Raw genomic sequence first — 14,713 nt, 5'->3', positions numbered from 1 at the left:
CCCCCCCCCCCCCCATGTATTTTGTGTACCAGGCTCTAGTAAATAAATACAATTGTGTGTGTGTGTTTTTGTGTGTGTGTTTTTTTGAAATATATTTTATTGATTTTTTTACAGAGAGGAAGGGAGAGGGATAGAGAGTTAGAAACATCGATGAGAGAGAAACATTGATCAGCTGCCTCTGCACACCCCCTCTTGGGGATGTGCCCGCAACCCAGGTACATGCCTTTGACCATAATTGAACCCGGGACCCTTCAGTCCAAAGGCCGACGCTCTATCCACTGAGCCAAACCAGCTAGGGCTAATTACAATTGTGTTTGCTTCCTTTTCACACATAGCTTGTTTATGTGTCAACTTTGTGTTGAGGTAGAGAGGGGTCAGCAAGAATCTTCTAGGTACCGACAGCTTTTATTAAAGCTACTGTTACAGAAAGATCTATGGAGTCACAGCTTATAAGCCAGACCTTTATATTTTAAGTCAGTGGGCAAAGGAATTTCAGTCTTTCAATAAATGATAAAGGGACAAGTTGTTTGATGTTGGAAAAACATTAGACATGTACCTTACATTTTGCAAAGTAAATTCTGAATGGATCAAAGCACATAAACAATACACTGTAAATTTAAAAAATTGTAGATGGGAAAATGGCCTGATCTTATGGTAGGGAGGACAATTTCTGAACATAAAAGCAAAGGAAGAAACCATCACCACTGTTGAGAACTTAATTTTTCTGTGTTTTTCTTTTACTGACTAGTGTGAAAAATTTCAATATATTTCTAAAGCTTTTTCCCCCTACACAGCCCTTTTGTGTCAGGTCAGATGCTGACTTCGGGCGCTTTCATTACTGGGATGAGTTAGTCTGGTGGATATTGCCAAGTGAGCAGGTGAAAAGGACAAGAAATGAAGCCGTGTGTTTCAAGTCTGTGTAAATGGACAGTTTGAAATGTTCTTTGAAGTTGGCCTTTTTCATTAATTTTTTTGTTTTCCATTGAATACATTATTTGTTCCTATTTTTTAGCTTGCTCTGATTCCGTGGTTTTCAAACGATTTTGTGGACTTGGGTAGCGTCAGTGAAGACCCCCCGCCCCCAGGTGCTTAGTGAGAAAAAGCATTTGGAAACAATGGCTTCTGCTTGCAGCCCCACCCGCAGTAGGCGCTGTGCTTGGAGCACTGCATATGTGTTTTTTTCCATGTTTTAAATAAATTCACTTCCCAGAACAATAATTTTACATGCTTTCGTTTTATACTGGCACGCTTCAATGCAACCTTGTCATTAACAAGTTCTAAAACAAAATTGATTTGTTTTATTTATTTTTCTGTGTTTTTTTTCTTTATTAAGGTATTACATATGTGTTCTTATCCCCCCATTGCCGCTGCCCCCCTCCCCCCAATATCTGTCTCTGGATCTGTTTTTGTTCATCAGTTTATTTTGTTCATTATATTCCACAAATGAGTGAGATCATATGATATTTATCTTTCTCTGACTGGCTTATTTCACTTAGCATAATGCTCTCCAGTTCCATCCGTGCTATTGCAGATGGTAAGAACTCCTCCTTTTTTGCCGCAGCATAGTATTCCATTGTGTAAATGTACCTGCATATGGTTTTATACTTTTAAAAAAATATATTTTATTGATTTTTTACAGAGGAAGGGAAAGAGGGACAGAGAGTTAGAAACATCGATGGGAGAGAAACATCGATCAGCTAGTTAGAAACATCGATGAGAGAGAAACATCGATCAGCTGCCTCCTGCACACCCCCCACGGGGGGTGTGCCCGCAACCCAGGTACATGCCCTTGACCGGAATCGAACCTGGGACCTTTCAGTCCACAGGCTGACACTCCATCCACTGAGCCACACCAGCCAGGGCGTGGTTTTATATTTTTGGCTCTAAACTACTTAAAACACATGGCTAGCTACTTACCAAAAGGTGTTTTTATCATTGAATATTTCAAATATTTTCACAAGTATAGAGAAGATTGTAATGAGCACGTGTGTATGAACCTTTATCAACTTTTCTAAGTTTTATAGATTTTTTCCCCCTTTTTTTGATGAAAGCTTAAAGAATAAACCTTGAGATTTCATGGCAGATACCTTTTTTCAAGCTTTTTTCCATTCTTTTTGAGAGATGACTATCCATCTTACGTGCCATTCTGCCCAGGGAATAAATTGATATTTAGAGTTTCTTTTTTTTTTTTTAATATATTTTATTGATTTTTCACAGAGAGGAAGGGAGAGAGATAGAGAGTTAGAAACATCGATGAGAGAGAAACATCGACCAGCTGCCTCCTGCACATCTCCCACTGGTGATGTGCCTGCAGCCCAGGTACATGCCCTTGACCAGAATCAAACCTGGGACCCTTCAGTCCGCAGGCCGACACTCTATCCACTGAGCCAAACCGGTTTCGGCTAGAGTTTCTTGTAGTGACATTTTGAAGGTTGCATTCTGGGTATACTGACAGGATTTGTTTGGAGTAGAATAGTTTTTATCATCTTTGAAACCTTGATTTAGAAAAAAAAACTCCAAGTTTGATTTGGTAGAAATGCTGTATTCTAAAACGAAAAGATAGATTAAACAGAAATTATACTCACCTAGCTAGATGTTTGTCAGAAATAGAGGGCATGGGACTTCAATTTCTTTGTTACATAGTGGGAAGTCTAGAGCGTCGGCCTGCGGACTGAAAGGTCCCAGGTTCGATTCCGGTCAAGGGCATGTACCTTGGTTGCGGGCACATCCCCAGTGGGGGGGCGTGCAGGAGGCGGCTGATCGAAATTTCTTTCTCATCGATGTTTCTAACTCTCTATCCCTCTCTCTTCCTCTCTGTAAAAAATCAATAAAATATATTTTTAAAAAAAGAAAAGAAAATGGATGTATTACTTTTACCCCCCGCCCCCCAAAAAAAGAAAAACAAAAAACACACAGAAAATTCAAGTGGAAAATACACTGAAAAATGAAGAGAGCTTGTTTCTAGGAAGAAAGTTGGTGCCTTTCTCCTTTATACTTAATATCAGACTTCCGATGAGCCCTTGGAAGTAGGGAAACTTTAAAAGGTGAGAGGAAATAAGGCCACTAGGAAGACTCCAGGGACTGCCTTGACCAAGCAGTATTTGTATGAAGGTTTCCTAGTTCTATAAATTTAATTTGCAATGTTTCTTTGTACTTACTGTGTGCTCATATTTATCTTCTCTCAGATTTGAGACAAAGTTTGTGCTGCATGATTCCTTGTATTTTATTTTTTATTGCTTTGACATATAGCTGTGCTTCCTGCACAGGCAATCTTCAAAATTCAAGCAGTCTCAATATTTTACAGGAATGCAACTAATTGATGAAGGAAATAAATTAGGAAATACGAATGTCAATTGACCTCTGCTGTTTTATAATGGAGGTAAAAAAAAACACAACACACCAAAAACCTGAACTCTGCACCGGCACCGGAGAGCACCAGTTGCCTGCGGCGTGTATCATCTCTCCCGGTCCCTTCTGAGCCGAGGAGCACTAGTTCTGTCACGAGGCATTAGGGTCACATGCTGTGACCTTTGTGTGCCGTGGAGTCTACGTTATGAGAGTTGTCTTCTTAAGGGCATTCCAGTTGGGACGTTCGCGTCCTAGGGAAGCCGCGGCGCGCTGTGCCCAGTGAGTTGGTGGGTCACCTGCACTGAGTGGCCTGCCCTGACTGAGGGACGATGGGGGCGTGGCCTTGATCTTCTCCCTCATGTGGACAGCATTGATAGCTTAATTTTGAAGTCGCGTAGAAGGTCACTATGCCCCTGCCCTAGAGAAGGAAGAGCTGGGAAGGGGTGGGGAGAAGAGGTGAGAAGGGCAGACGGCGAACTTTCAGAGGCGAGGCCTGTGCCAGCGCTCCGTGTGCTCTGCCCTCCGCTGTGCGTGTGGTTTCCTAGGAGCCTAGGCTCAGGTCGAGGCCTGTGCTGTCTCATTGGTGGAGACGCATGTTTACAATGTGCTACGTAGGTCGCCATAGAGGAGTCATTGCTGGGGCTCTTCTGTGTGAGACAGCGGACTAGAATCTGCTGTGCTTACAGCACCCGTCAGTGAACAGCAGGAAGAGTCGTGTCTTTTCTTTGGTCTCACTCTGGCTGTGGGTTTTTCCCCAAGGTGCCTACTAACCATCTACTAGGGAAAAGCGTAACATTTATGGTTGTAAGTTATAGATATTATGGAGCCAAGAGTCATAATGCTTCTTGTTCCAGATTGAATTCCAAATGCAATGAAGCACCTACTATGTGTCAGCCATTCAGAGAGGACCAGGACACAGTTTTGTCTGCCAGTTGAAAGAGATGATATAGACACCTTATATCTGTAACGTAAGGCAAACCATGCGGGCAGTGAGAGACTGATGTTTCCAGCCTGATGGCTCAAGAAACAAGTCATTTTTCCAGACATTTGAGATGGACTGAGAGTCCTTTTGGCAAAAAGGGTCACTTGGCTGGCGTGGCTCTCACATCCTGCTGCTGCTTTTAGCTGTTCTGGAGGTGCTGCTGACCAGGAACGGAGGGGGTGGCAGCAGCGGCAGCAGGGCAGGCGGCCGTCCGTCACAGGGCGCATGGTTGTCCTTCAGGAACTGGGAGCTCCTCCCCACTCCTGCAGGTTAACTCTCCTGGTAAGGACCCTGGTGGGAAACGTGTAGAATTGGTTTCTGAATTGTGGTAGTGACCTAGTCATTTAAGACACCATTCAGTTCCCTCCTCCGCTTATGTTAACAGTGAATACCTATGTAGCCCTCTCTGTGTCAGGTTCTTTCCTAGGCGCCTTTCATAGATTTAATCCTCGTGTCGATTTTGTGAGGTAAATACTATTTTATCCCCATTTTATAGATAAGGAAACTAAGGTCAACTGACTTGTCCGGGATTGCCCAGCTAAGGAGAAATGGGGGTAGGATATGAACCTAGGTGGTCTGGCTCCAAAATCCATGCTCGTGTTCAGTCAGCTGTGTCACAAAAGAATGAGCAGTATGTGGCAACGTGGAATTTGGGTGCTCCTGATGAGAGGTGGGGAGGTCAAGAACACATCCCCTGTCTCTTGGGTCTTGCCATAGCTGGGTGGTATGCTGTCCCTTCAATGTAGCACAGAGTTGGCAGTGGAAATAGGACAGGCCAGTAGGATCCCTTTTCCTAGCTTCCCTGGTAGTCCTCTCTGTGATGGTCACAGCCGTTCTGCATGTGACTCATTGTCCAGGGCTTGGCTCTGCAGAAAAGATGGGGTTGGCCTAGTGCTGGGTGGAGAGCGTGTTTTTAGCCTGTTTCATCCAGTACTGTGACGCATGCTTTTGTTTTTTTGTCTTCAGTGTGATAGTTTGGTTAAGAAATGTTTATGGAAACAATTTTCAGGTACCATTAATTGGAAAAAATAAGGTGGTATAATAAAACTTTACTTTGGATTCCAGATGTATACAGCTGCCCTGACTATTCTATTCTGATGCAAGCGTGTTTGCCCTGTGCATTTCAAGATACAAAAATAATAGCCTAATTTTGACTTACGGCCACTTATTTTTATTACTAGGAACCCTGAGGCCTCTGCAATATGAATAATTCTCTGGAGAACACCATCTCCTTTGAAGAGTACATCCGCGTGAAGGCGCGGTCTGTCCCCCAGCACAGGATGAAGGAATTTCTGGACTCACTAGCCTCGAAGGGGCCAGAAGCCCTTCAGGAGTTCCAGCAAACGACTACCACGACCATGGTGTACCAGCAGGGCGGGAACTGCATTTACACTGACAGCACCGAAGTGGCCGGGTCTTTGCTTGAACTGGCCTGTCCAGTCACCACCAGTGTTCAGCCCCAAACCCAGCAGGAGCAGCAGATCCAGGTTCTGCAGTCACAGCAAGTCCAGGTAAAGGGCAGTGCTGAGGTGCTCCGACTTCCTGGGCTTTACTTGCCATCGTGGCTGTGTTCACTCAGAGTATCACATCTACAGTCTCAGAGGTTACTTTCACCAAGGGCAATGTTCTTTTTTAAGCATTTTCTTTAATACAAAGTTTCATCGTTCATGCAGACCAAAAATATTTGCAGCCACTGTCAGTGACCACTGATGCTTGCCTTTGCTTTGGAGAATTGAATAGTCTAGAAATCAGAGGTCTTCTGGGACTATTTGATGTGACACACTGATGTCACTGAAGTTCCCTTCCATCTTCCCTCCCTAAGCAGATCAGGAACATGGGAGGGTTAGTCTTGGCTCCTTACTAAAAGCATGACATTTAGAGCTCGTTTGAAAATGGAAAAGCTGATGGATCCTAGTGATCTTCATCTCGCTGTATGGTTCCATGAATCAGGGTACCTGCAGATTTCTAGCTCTGCATTTGCTGTTTATAGTTTATAAGCCTCAAGAAACAGTGCTAATCAATCACGAGCTTTCCGAAAGGAGGAACTAATACATTTGCTGGGATGGTAAACGTTTTCTTCTCTAGGGTTCTTTATATAAGTGAAACTAAATCTCTAGTTACAAATGCTGCTTTCTTGCTACTGAATTGTGGTTACATTTCATTTTGCCCTTGATGCTTTTTTCCCCGCCAACAAAATAGAAAAGGGAGTGGAAGAGGCGGGAGTGTGGTGAGGTGTGTTCTGGTGAAATAGAAGGTCAGCCCCTTTGCCTCTTGGGACTGCAAGTGGCTATATTCCTCTGTTTAAAATTAAACATTCCCACCAGTAGTGGCGTATGAAGATTCCAATTTTTTTACATCCCCACCAACACGTGCTATTTGTCTTTTTATTATTTTTTTTGTAGCCATCCTAGTGGGTTTGAGGTGGTATCTCATGGTTTTGATTCGCATTTCTCTGATAGCTAACAATGTTGAACAACTTTTAATGTGCTTATTAGCCATTTGCATGTCTCCTTTGGATAAATGTCTATTCAGATGCTCTCCCATTTTGTTGTGTATGATATGAGGAAGCAGTCCAACTTCATTCTTTTTATATGGACAGCCAGTTCTAGCACCATCCTTGGTTATCTTTTGTGCTGTCTCCTTCTGCTATTAGATAGATATACTCCCTCATCTGCCTTTTTGTTTTCTTCTTTCCTAATTTCTAGCTGTATTTAAAGTAATTTAGATATGTGTGTCTGATGGGAAAAATCTTTCCCTTTTTTTGAAATTTTATAAGTTTATTTGAGCCAAACTGATGATATATGCCATAAAGCAAGATCTCAAATGCTCCCAAATCTTTCCCTTGTTTATATATGCATATTTTTATTGATTTCAGAGAGGGAGAAGGAGAGAAAAACAATGATGAGAGAGAATCATTGATCAGCTGCCTCCTGCACGCCCCCTACTGGGGATTAAGCCCGCAACCCAGGCATGTGTCCTTGACCTGAATCGAACCCGGGATCCTTCAGTCCACAGACCAACGCTCTATCCACTGAGAAACACCAGCTAGGGCAAATCTTTCCCTTTTGTAAATTACATACTATGCATAGCATCTCTTCATGCTGCTTTGTATACTGAAGTAACAACAATAAGACGAGTTGCCTTATCATAAATGTGTGATCCAGGATAGAGTAACCTTCCTCAAATTAAATTTTCAGAAATCTTACGGGTTTTTTAATGGCTTCTCTATTAAGGACAAGCATGTCTTAAATAAGCACTCTAACAAAACAAGCAAATAAACAAAAACTCATATATACAGAGAGCAGATTGGTGGTTACCAGCGGGGAAAGGGCAAAGTGGGTGAAGGGGTCAATTGTATGGTGAAAGGTGCTGACTAGACTTTGGTATGATCACTTTGTAGTGTGTACAGATATCGAATTACAGTGTTACTCATTATATAGTGTTATATACCAATTTTGCCTCTTTTTTTAAAGGCACTCCAAGGAATTATTAAATAGTGCCTGTATTTTATTTATTTTTTATTTTAAAAAATATTTTTATTAATTTCAGAGAGGGAGAGCAAGATAGAAATATCAATGATGAAAGAGAATCATTGATTGACTGCCTCCTGCATGCTCCCCACTCGGGATTGAGCCCACAACCCAGGCATGTGCCCTTGATCGGTATCAAACCCGGGACCCTTTAGTCCGCAGGCTGACACTCTGTCCACTGAGCCAAACCAGTTAGGGTAGTGCCTGCATTTTAGCAGCAAAGCTGGAGATATTTCCAAAAGACATTTCAAAAGTTTTCTCTCTACTGTGTTTTCCACTAGTTGTTTGGTGGGAGTAGATTTGGTCCTGAGTTGGGAATTGAGTGCCTGTGGAAAGAACATACTTGTCTTTCTGACCTTTTAGAATAGTGATCCGCACACTTTTTATCATTCACCCCATGGATAAACTATTTTTTTAACATGCAAGGAAATATATATTTATAAATTATATACTTGTACTACTATATCAATAAGCAAAACCAAAAGTAGTCACATTTTAATCCTCACCCAAGGATATTTTTCCATTGATTTTTAGAGAGAGAGAGAAACATTGATGTAAGAGATTCATTGATTGGTTACCTCCTGCACGCACCCCGACTGGGGCTGGGGATCTACTGAGCCAAACTGGTTGGGGCAAAAGGGGATCATGTATTTAAAAAAGAGTAAAAAATGAGCAAAAGTTCAGATATTTCCTTTGTAGGCCCCAGTTGATAGCCTAGTTGCTCTCACGTGGATGTATGTTGCTCTGAATGCAATGTGATGCTGGAGAATTTTGCAAATGGTTTTGGGAGTGGTGGCCTCCTCAGAAGCGTTGGTCCGGCAGCCCTTCCTCCTCACGTGCCTGGGCCTCCGCCTGACGTCTTTTCTCCCCTGCGGGCTGGGCCTCGGTGTTGTCTCATTTACTCACTGTGACTCTTGTTGCTGCAGGTACAAGTGCAGGTACAGCCGTCTCCGCAGCAGGTTTCAGCACAGCAGCTCTCCCCGCAGCTCACCGTGCACCAACCTCCTGAGCAGCCCTTCCAGGTCCAGGTGCAGATCCAAGGCCAAGCACCACAGCCGGCAGCCCCTTCCATCCAGACCCCAACGTTGCAGAGTCCCAGCCCCTCACAGCTACAGGCAGCCCAGATCCAGGTGCAGCATGTGCAGGCAGCGCAGCAGATCCAAGCTGCAGAGATCCCAGAGGAGCACATCCCACATCAGCAGATCCAGGCTCAGCTGGTGGCTGGCCAGTCTCTTGCTGGGGGTCAGCAGATCCAAATCCAGACCGTGGGTGCCCTTTCCCCACCACCGCCCCAGCAGGGCTCACCGCGGGAAGGGGAGCGACGGGTTGGCACAGCCAGTGTTCTCCAGCCAGTGAAGAAGCGCAAAGTGGACATGCCCATCACTGTGTCCTACGCCATCTCAGGGCAGCCGGTGGCCACCGTGCTGGCCATTCCACAGGGCCAGCAGCAGAGCTACGTATCTTTGAGGCCAGACTTACTGACAGTGGACAGTGCCCACCTGTACAGTGCCACGGGGACCATTACCAGCCCCACCGGAGAGACCTGGACCATCCCTGTTTACTCTGCCCAGCCCCGGGGGGACCCTCAGCAGCAGAGCATTACCCACATTGCCATTCCCCAGGAGGCCTACAATGCAGTTCACGTCAGTGGCTCACCCACGGCCCTGACGGCTGTAAAGCTGGAGGACGACAAGGAGAAGATGGTGGGCACGTCAGTAGTGAAAAACTCCCATGAAGAGGTAGTGCAGACCCTGGCAAACTCTCTCTTTCCAGCACAGTTCATGAATGGCAACATCCACATTCCAGTGGCTGTGCAGGCTGTGGCAGGCACATACCAGAATACAGCTCAGACTGTCCATATATGGGACCCTCAGCAGCAGCCACAGCCACAGACCCCCCAGGAACAGACGCCGCCGCCGCCGCCGCCTCAGCAGCAGCAGCAGCTCCAGGTTACTTGTTCAGTAAGTGAGACTCGCCTGTGCGTAGCCTGCGCCCTCAGGACCCACTCAAACCCAGACCTTGCCTGGCAACCTCTGACCCTTCTGGTTGTTTATGCAATGATGTTAGTCTCGAAGTAGTAAAGTGTTTAATATTCTAGATGGGGTAGGGGAGGGGACAGAAGCAGTAAGTGAAGCTATGAAACAGGAGTTCTGTCCTGGTACCTGGGGGTAAATGAAATGATCAGTAACTGCTTTAGGGTTACCTGGGGTGCTTCATTGTTAATATCTCTTTGGAAGAGTAAAGTTCTAAGTAGAGACCAATGGTACCCCTAAGTGGTATCCTCATCCCAGGAGCTACTTTCTGTATCATAAATGAAAGGATCTAGTGGAACCTTAGTAGTTTAGCACAGACTTTAAACTAGCTCAGTGGAGCGGACATGTAATTGTTCTTGTTTTCATTGTCATCTGTGGACACAGTGTAGGTGAATTAGAAGATCTAAAATACCTCCTAGTTGGCCTATCACCTTTGGGAGCCTTGAACAAGCCGTTTATGCAGTGGGATTTCCCAAAGGTGTTTTTATGGTCCTTAAAAATCCTCCTATATAATAAAAGGCTAATATGCAAATTGACCAGACAGCAGAATGACCACAGTCACTGTGATGCCCACTGACCACCAGGAGGCAGATGCTCAATGCAGGAGCTGCTCCCTGGTGGTCAGTGTGCTCCCACAGGCAGAGCGCTGCTCAGCCAGAAGCCAGGCTCATGGCTGGTGAGTGCAGCGGCAGTGGCGGGAGCCTCTCCTGCCTCCACAGCTGCACTAAGGATTTCTGACTGTCGGCTTAGGCCTAAGCCGTCAGTGGGACATCCCCTGAGGGCTCCCAAACCGCGAGAGTGTGCAGGCTGGGCTGAGGAACACACACACACACACACACACACACACACACACCACCAGTGCATGAATTTTGTGCGCTAGGCCTCTAGTAGTTAAGATAAGCCTTGGTTACTTGAATTTTCTTTTATGACAGCTATGTTGAACTTTTTTTAAAATATATTTTATTGATTTTTTTACAGAGAGGAAGGGAGAGGGATAGAGAGTTAGAAACATTGATGAGAGAGAAACACCGATCAGCTGCCTCCTGCACACTCCCCACTGGGAATGTGCCCGCAACCAAGGTACATGCCCTTGACCGGAATCGAACCTGGGACCCTTCAGTCCGCAGGCCGACGCTCTATCTGCTGAGCCAAACCGGTTAGGGCTTGAATATTTTTTTTAAGTTTTTTATTTTGAAATCATTTAGATTTATATAAAAGTTGCAAAAATATAATTCTGTTGAAATTTTAACTTTAAAATTGTTTTGCTCTTTTATCATTTCTAATTGTTGACTTCTCAAGACTATTAGCGCACTTCCCAGTGCTTGTCTAGCAGAGCTTTAGGGTGGATCTGGGGCCTCTGGTCTTGTGGATCTGCTGAAGACAGTGAGCCTTACAGGGCAAGGGCTCCTGGGCTGCACGGGAGGGAGCTGACACAAATGGAGCAGGCGGACCAGGGACCACGCTCAGAAACTTGGGCAGTAAATGATTTTGGTGAGGTAAAAGCTGACCAGGCAACAGGATGTGATCTTAGGTGACTTTATTAAAGAACTGTTGAATAATCAGCTGCCAGGCCTAGAAGCAGCACAAGACAGTCATTGTTTCAGGTAGCTTATAGTCCGTTGTAGGAGTAAGAACATATACTTTCTGTTTCTTTGAATTACTTATAAGGCAGCATAATGAAGTGTGACACTGTGTGCCACACACACAAAGAAAAACTGGGACTTCAGAAATCATTGCAGGCTAACAAACGAGCAGAGGCATCTTTGTGGGAGAAGTGTGTGCTCTGTGGTTTATAGCTCACTGGCAGAATGGAGCAGCACCCGCAGAGTCAGGGGTGGGAAGGAGGGACATGGCCTTGGGCAGCATGAGGGGGCTGTGGAGAGAAGGTGGTGTGGGAGCAAAGGAGTCACCGTCACAGAGTGAAGATTGAACTGGATGATGATTTCGGGTGGGCAGTGTTTCAGATTCCTACGAGTGTGATCAGAAGAAGAATCAGCCTGGTGGTGTGCTCAGGGGTTGAGCATTGACCTAGGAACCAGAAGGTCACGGTTCAGTTCCCGGTCAGGGCCCAGGCTCAGGTTGTGGGCTTGATCCCCAATAGGGGGTGTGCAGGAGGCAGCCAATCAATGATTCTCATCATGGATATTTCTCTCTCTCTCTCCCTCTCCCTTCCTCTCTGAAATCAATCATAAAAATATATTTTAAAAATAATAATAGTTTGTATATTCGGGCCCTTCAGCAGAAGATCTTTCCTGGAGTTCATTTAGTGGGCCCCTGTTCTTCGGTGCTGTGTCTCCGTTGGGAAAGTCTTCTGGGGACTTCTCTCAAGCATTATTACCAGAGAAAGAAAAACTGGGAAGAATACTCCTCATGCAGGAAAGATCAGTTTGTCCACTCACACCACAAACATCCCCTTGCCCCCTCCTCAGGTTCTGTGCTGAGGAGCAGTGACTCCGTCTCTCCGTGGGGCTCTCGCAGCCTGTGGGCAGGCAGTTGTGCTGTGGAGTGAGCTGGACTCTAAGGAGAGTGTTTGCCCCTCCACCTGCCGTCCCTGTATGAAACTCTCACCACCATGCTTATGGCAGAACCTCCCGCCCTTGACCTCTCATCCACCTCCGTCGCTGGCCTGACTTCTCCGCTCTACATTATTCCCAGAATCCTCAAGAGGATTGTATGTACAAGCCGACTCCACTTGCTAACCAGTTTTCAGCACACAACAATGTGCTCTGGTCCAGCAGGGTCAGCAGTGGCCAGCGCCAACAGGCACATCTGTTCTTAATCTTCGCAGCACGCACACAGCCTTCTTGAAACTCGCCCGGGCTTTCATTTTATACCTGGCTTCTTCCTGTGCTGTTGATTCTTTCCCTTCTTAGGATCTAGTGTCTGTTCCTGTATCTGAACCACACGTGTTGATGTTCCTCCGCGAGCAGTACTCGCCCTTTCTTCTCCCCCAGGAATTTCTGTCCTTTGGTACGGTTTTCACATAATCTAGATCAGGGGTGGGGAATGCCTGGCCCGAGGGCCCTGTCCTTTGATCAGGCCCTGTCAAGGCAACCCCAGACAGAACTTGAAATTCAAGGAATCTGGGAGCTTCTTTCATAGCAGCATGATTTTAAGTTGCTCATGTTGTATGGCCCACGAATGATGACATAAATGTGTCAATGGCCCTTGGCAGGAAAAAGGTTCCCAGCCCTGCCCCAGATGGTGCCACTGCCAGCATTGTTCTTCGGTTCCATATTTTAACTCGTTTAATTCTCCCACCAACCTTATGAGATACGTACCACTATCTCCGTGTTACATATGAAGAAACTGAGGCACAGAGAGTCAACAGCAAGGCCACCATTAGTAAGTAGCTGACTTGGGATTCAACCCTGGACAGGCAGGCACTGCAGTCCGTGGTAACCCCTGTGGTGCACTGACACACATGTCTTAGACTCTCCATGCCTTTCCCATTAGGTCCCTTCCCACACGTTCAGCAGTTACTGTTTACTTGGATTTAAGAAGATCCCTCAGCTCTTCATTAGCATCAACTCTGCCGCTATCGAAAACCTCCCAATCCGAGAAGGTGGTACCATTAGCCAGTCACCCATTTCCTTAAGCCGGAAACCCAGGAGTCGTCCTGGAGTCTGCTTGCCCTTACTCCTCACCGCAAGTTCATCAATAAGCCACATTGGTTCTACCACCAAACTTCGCAGACTCTTAAATCATATCCACTGCCACTGAGTTGAGGCGACCAACACCTGTTTCCACTTTTGCTCTTCATTTCATCCTCCATAGATCACCATGAGCAATATTTGTTTGTTTTCTGTTAATCCTCACCCGAGGATATTTTTTTCATTGATTTTTTAGAGAGAATGGAAGAGGGAGAGGGGAGAGAGGGAGACAGACAGACAGATGAACATCGATGTGCCCTGTCTGGTTTGGCTCAGTAGATAGAGCATCAGCCTGCAGACTGAAGGGTCCCGGGTTTGATGCCCGTCGAGGACACATTCTCGGGTTGCAGCTCAATACTCATAGGGGGCATGCAGGAGGCAGCCAATCAATAATTCTCTCTCATCATTGATGTTTCTTTCTATCTCTCCCTCTCCCTTCCTCTCTGTAAAAAAATAAATAAAATATATATTTTTTGAAAAAGAGAGAAGCGTTGATGTGTGGGAGACACATTAATTCGTTGCCTCCCACACACACCCCAACCAGGGCTGGGGATCAAGCCCGAAACCCAGGTATGTGCCCTTGACTGGGAACCGAACTTGTGACCCTCCGATGCATAGGCAGGTATGGTCTAACCGTATAGCCACACAGACCAGGGCTAATTATTGATATTATTATTATTGTTGTTTTTAATCCTCACTCTAGGACAGTGATGGCAGACCTTTTGAGCTTGCGTATCAGCATTTTGAAAAACCCTAACTTAACTCTGGTACCGTGTCACATATAGAAATTTTTTGATATTTGCAACCATAGTAAAAAAAAAACTTATATTTTTGATGTTTATATATTTAAATGCCATTTAACAAAGAAAAATCAACCAAAAAAATGAGTTTGCGTGACACGCATGTCATTGGTTCGCCACCACTGCTCTAGGATATGCTCATTGGTTTTAGAGAGGGGGGAAGGGAGAGGGAGAGAGAAAAGAACATCAATTGGTTGCCTTCCATACATACCCCAACCGGGGATCAAACCTGCAACCTAGGTATGTGCCCTGACTGGGAATTGCACTCACAACTTTGTTTCTATATAATAAATATAATATGAGTACAGTAGTTTCTTTTAGTATATGGGAATATGTTCCAACCAACTGAGCCATACTGGCCAGGTCA

At 45.3% G+C, this 14,713-nt stretch overlaps 1 protein-coding gene across 4 annotated transcripts in view; it reads left to right on the top strand.

Moving 5' to 3' along the window:
- The window catches only part of QRICH1 (glutamine rich 1), a 32,528-nt gene that overhangs the window by 4,416 nt on the left and 13,399 nt on the right, over positions 1-14,713 (top strand). For 2 of the 4 annotated variants that reach the window (XM_006770445.2, XM_006770444.2), the window contains exons 2-3: positions 5,512-5,841; positions 8,787-9,821. In XM_006770445.2, coding sequence (XP_006770508.1) covers positions 5,533-5,841; positions 8,787-9,821 — 1,344 coding nt within the window. In that variant the 5' untranslated portion in view covers positions 5,512-5,532. Of the gene's footprint in view, positions 1-5,507; positions 5,842-8,786; positions 9,822-14,713 lie in introns of all 4 variants that reach the window. The other 2 variants (XM_006770446.2, XM_006770443.2) reach the window with 2 other exon arrangements.

This window comes from Myotis davidii, unplaced genomic scaffold, assembly GCF_000327345.1.
Source record: "Myotis davidii unplaced genomic scaffold, ASM32734v1 scaffold663, whole genome shotgun sequence".
Classification (NCBI taxonomy): Eukaryota; Metazoa; Chordata; class Mammalia; order Chiroptera; family Vespertilionidae; genus Myotis; species Myotis davidii.
The sequence above is the reverse complement of the archived record's forward strand: the minus strand, read 5'-3'. Positions and strand labels throughout refer to the sequence as shown.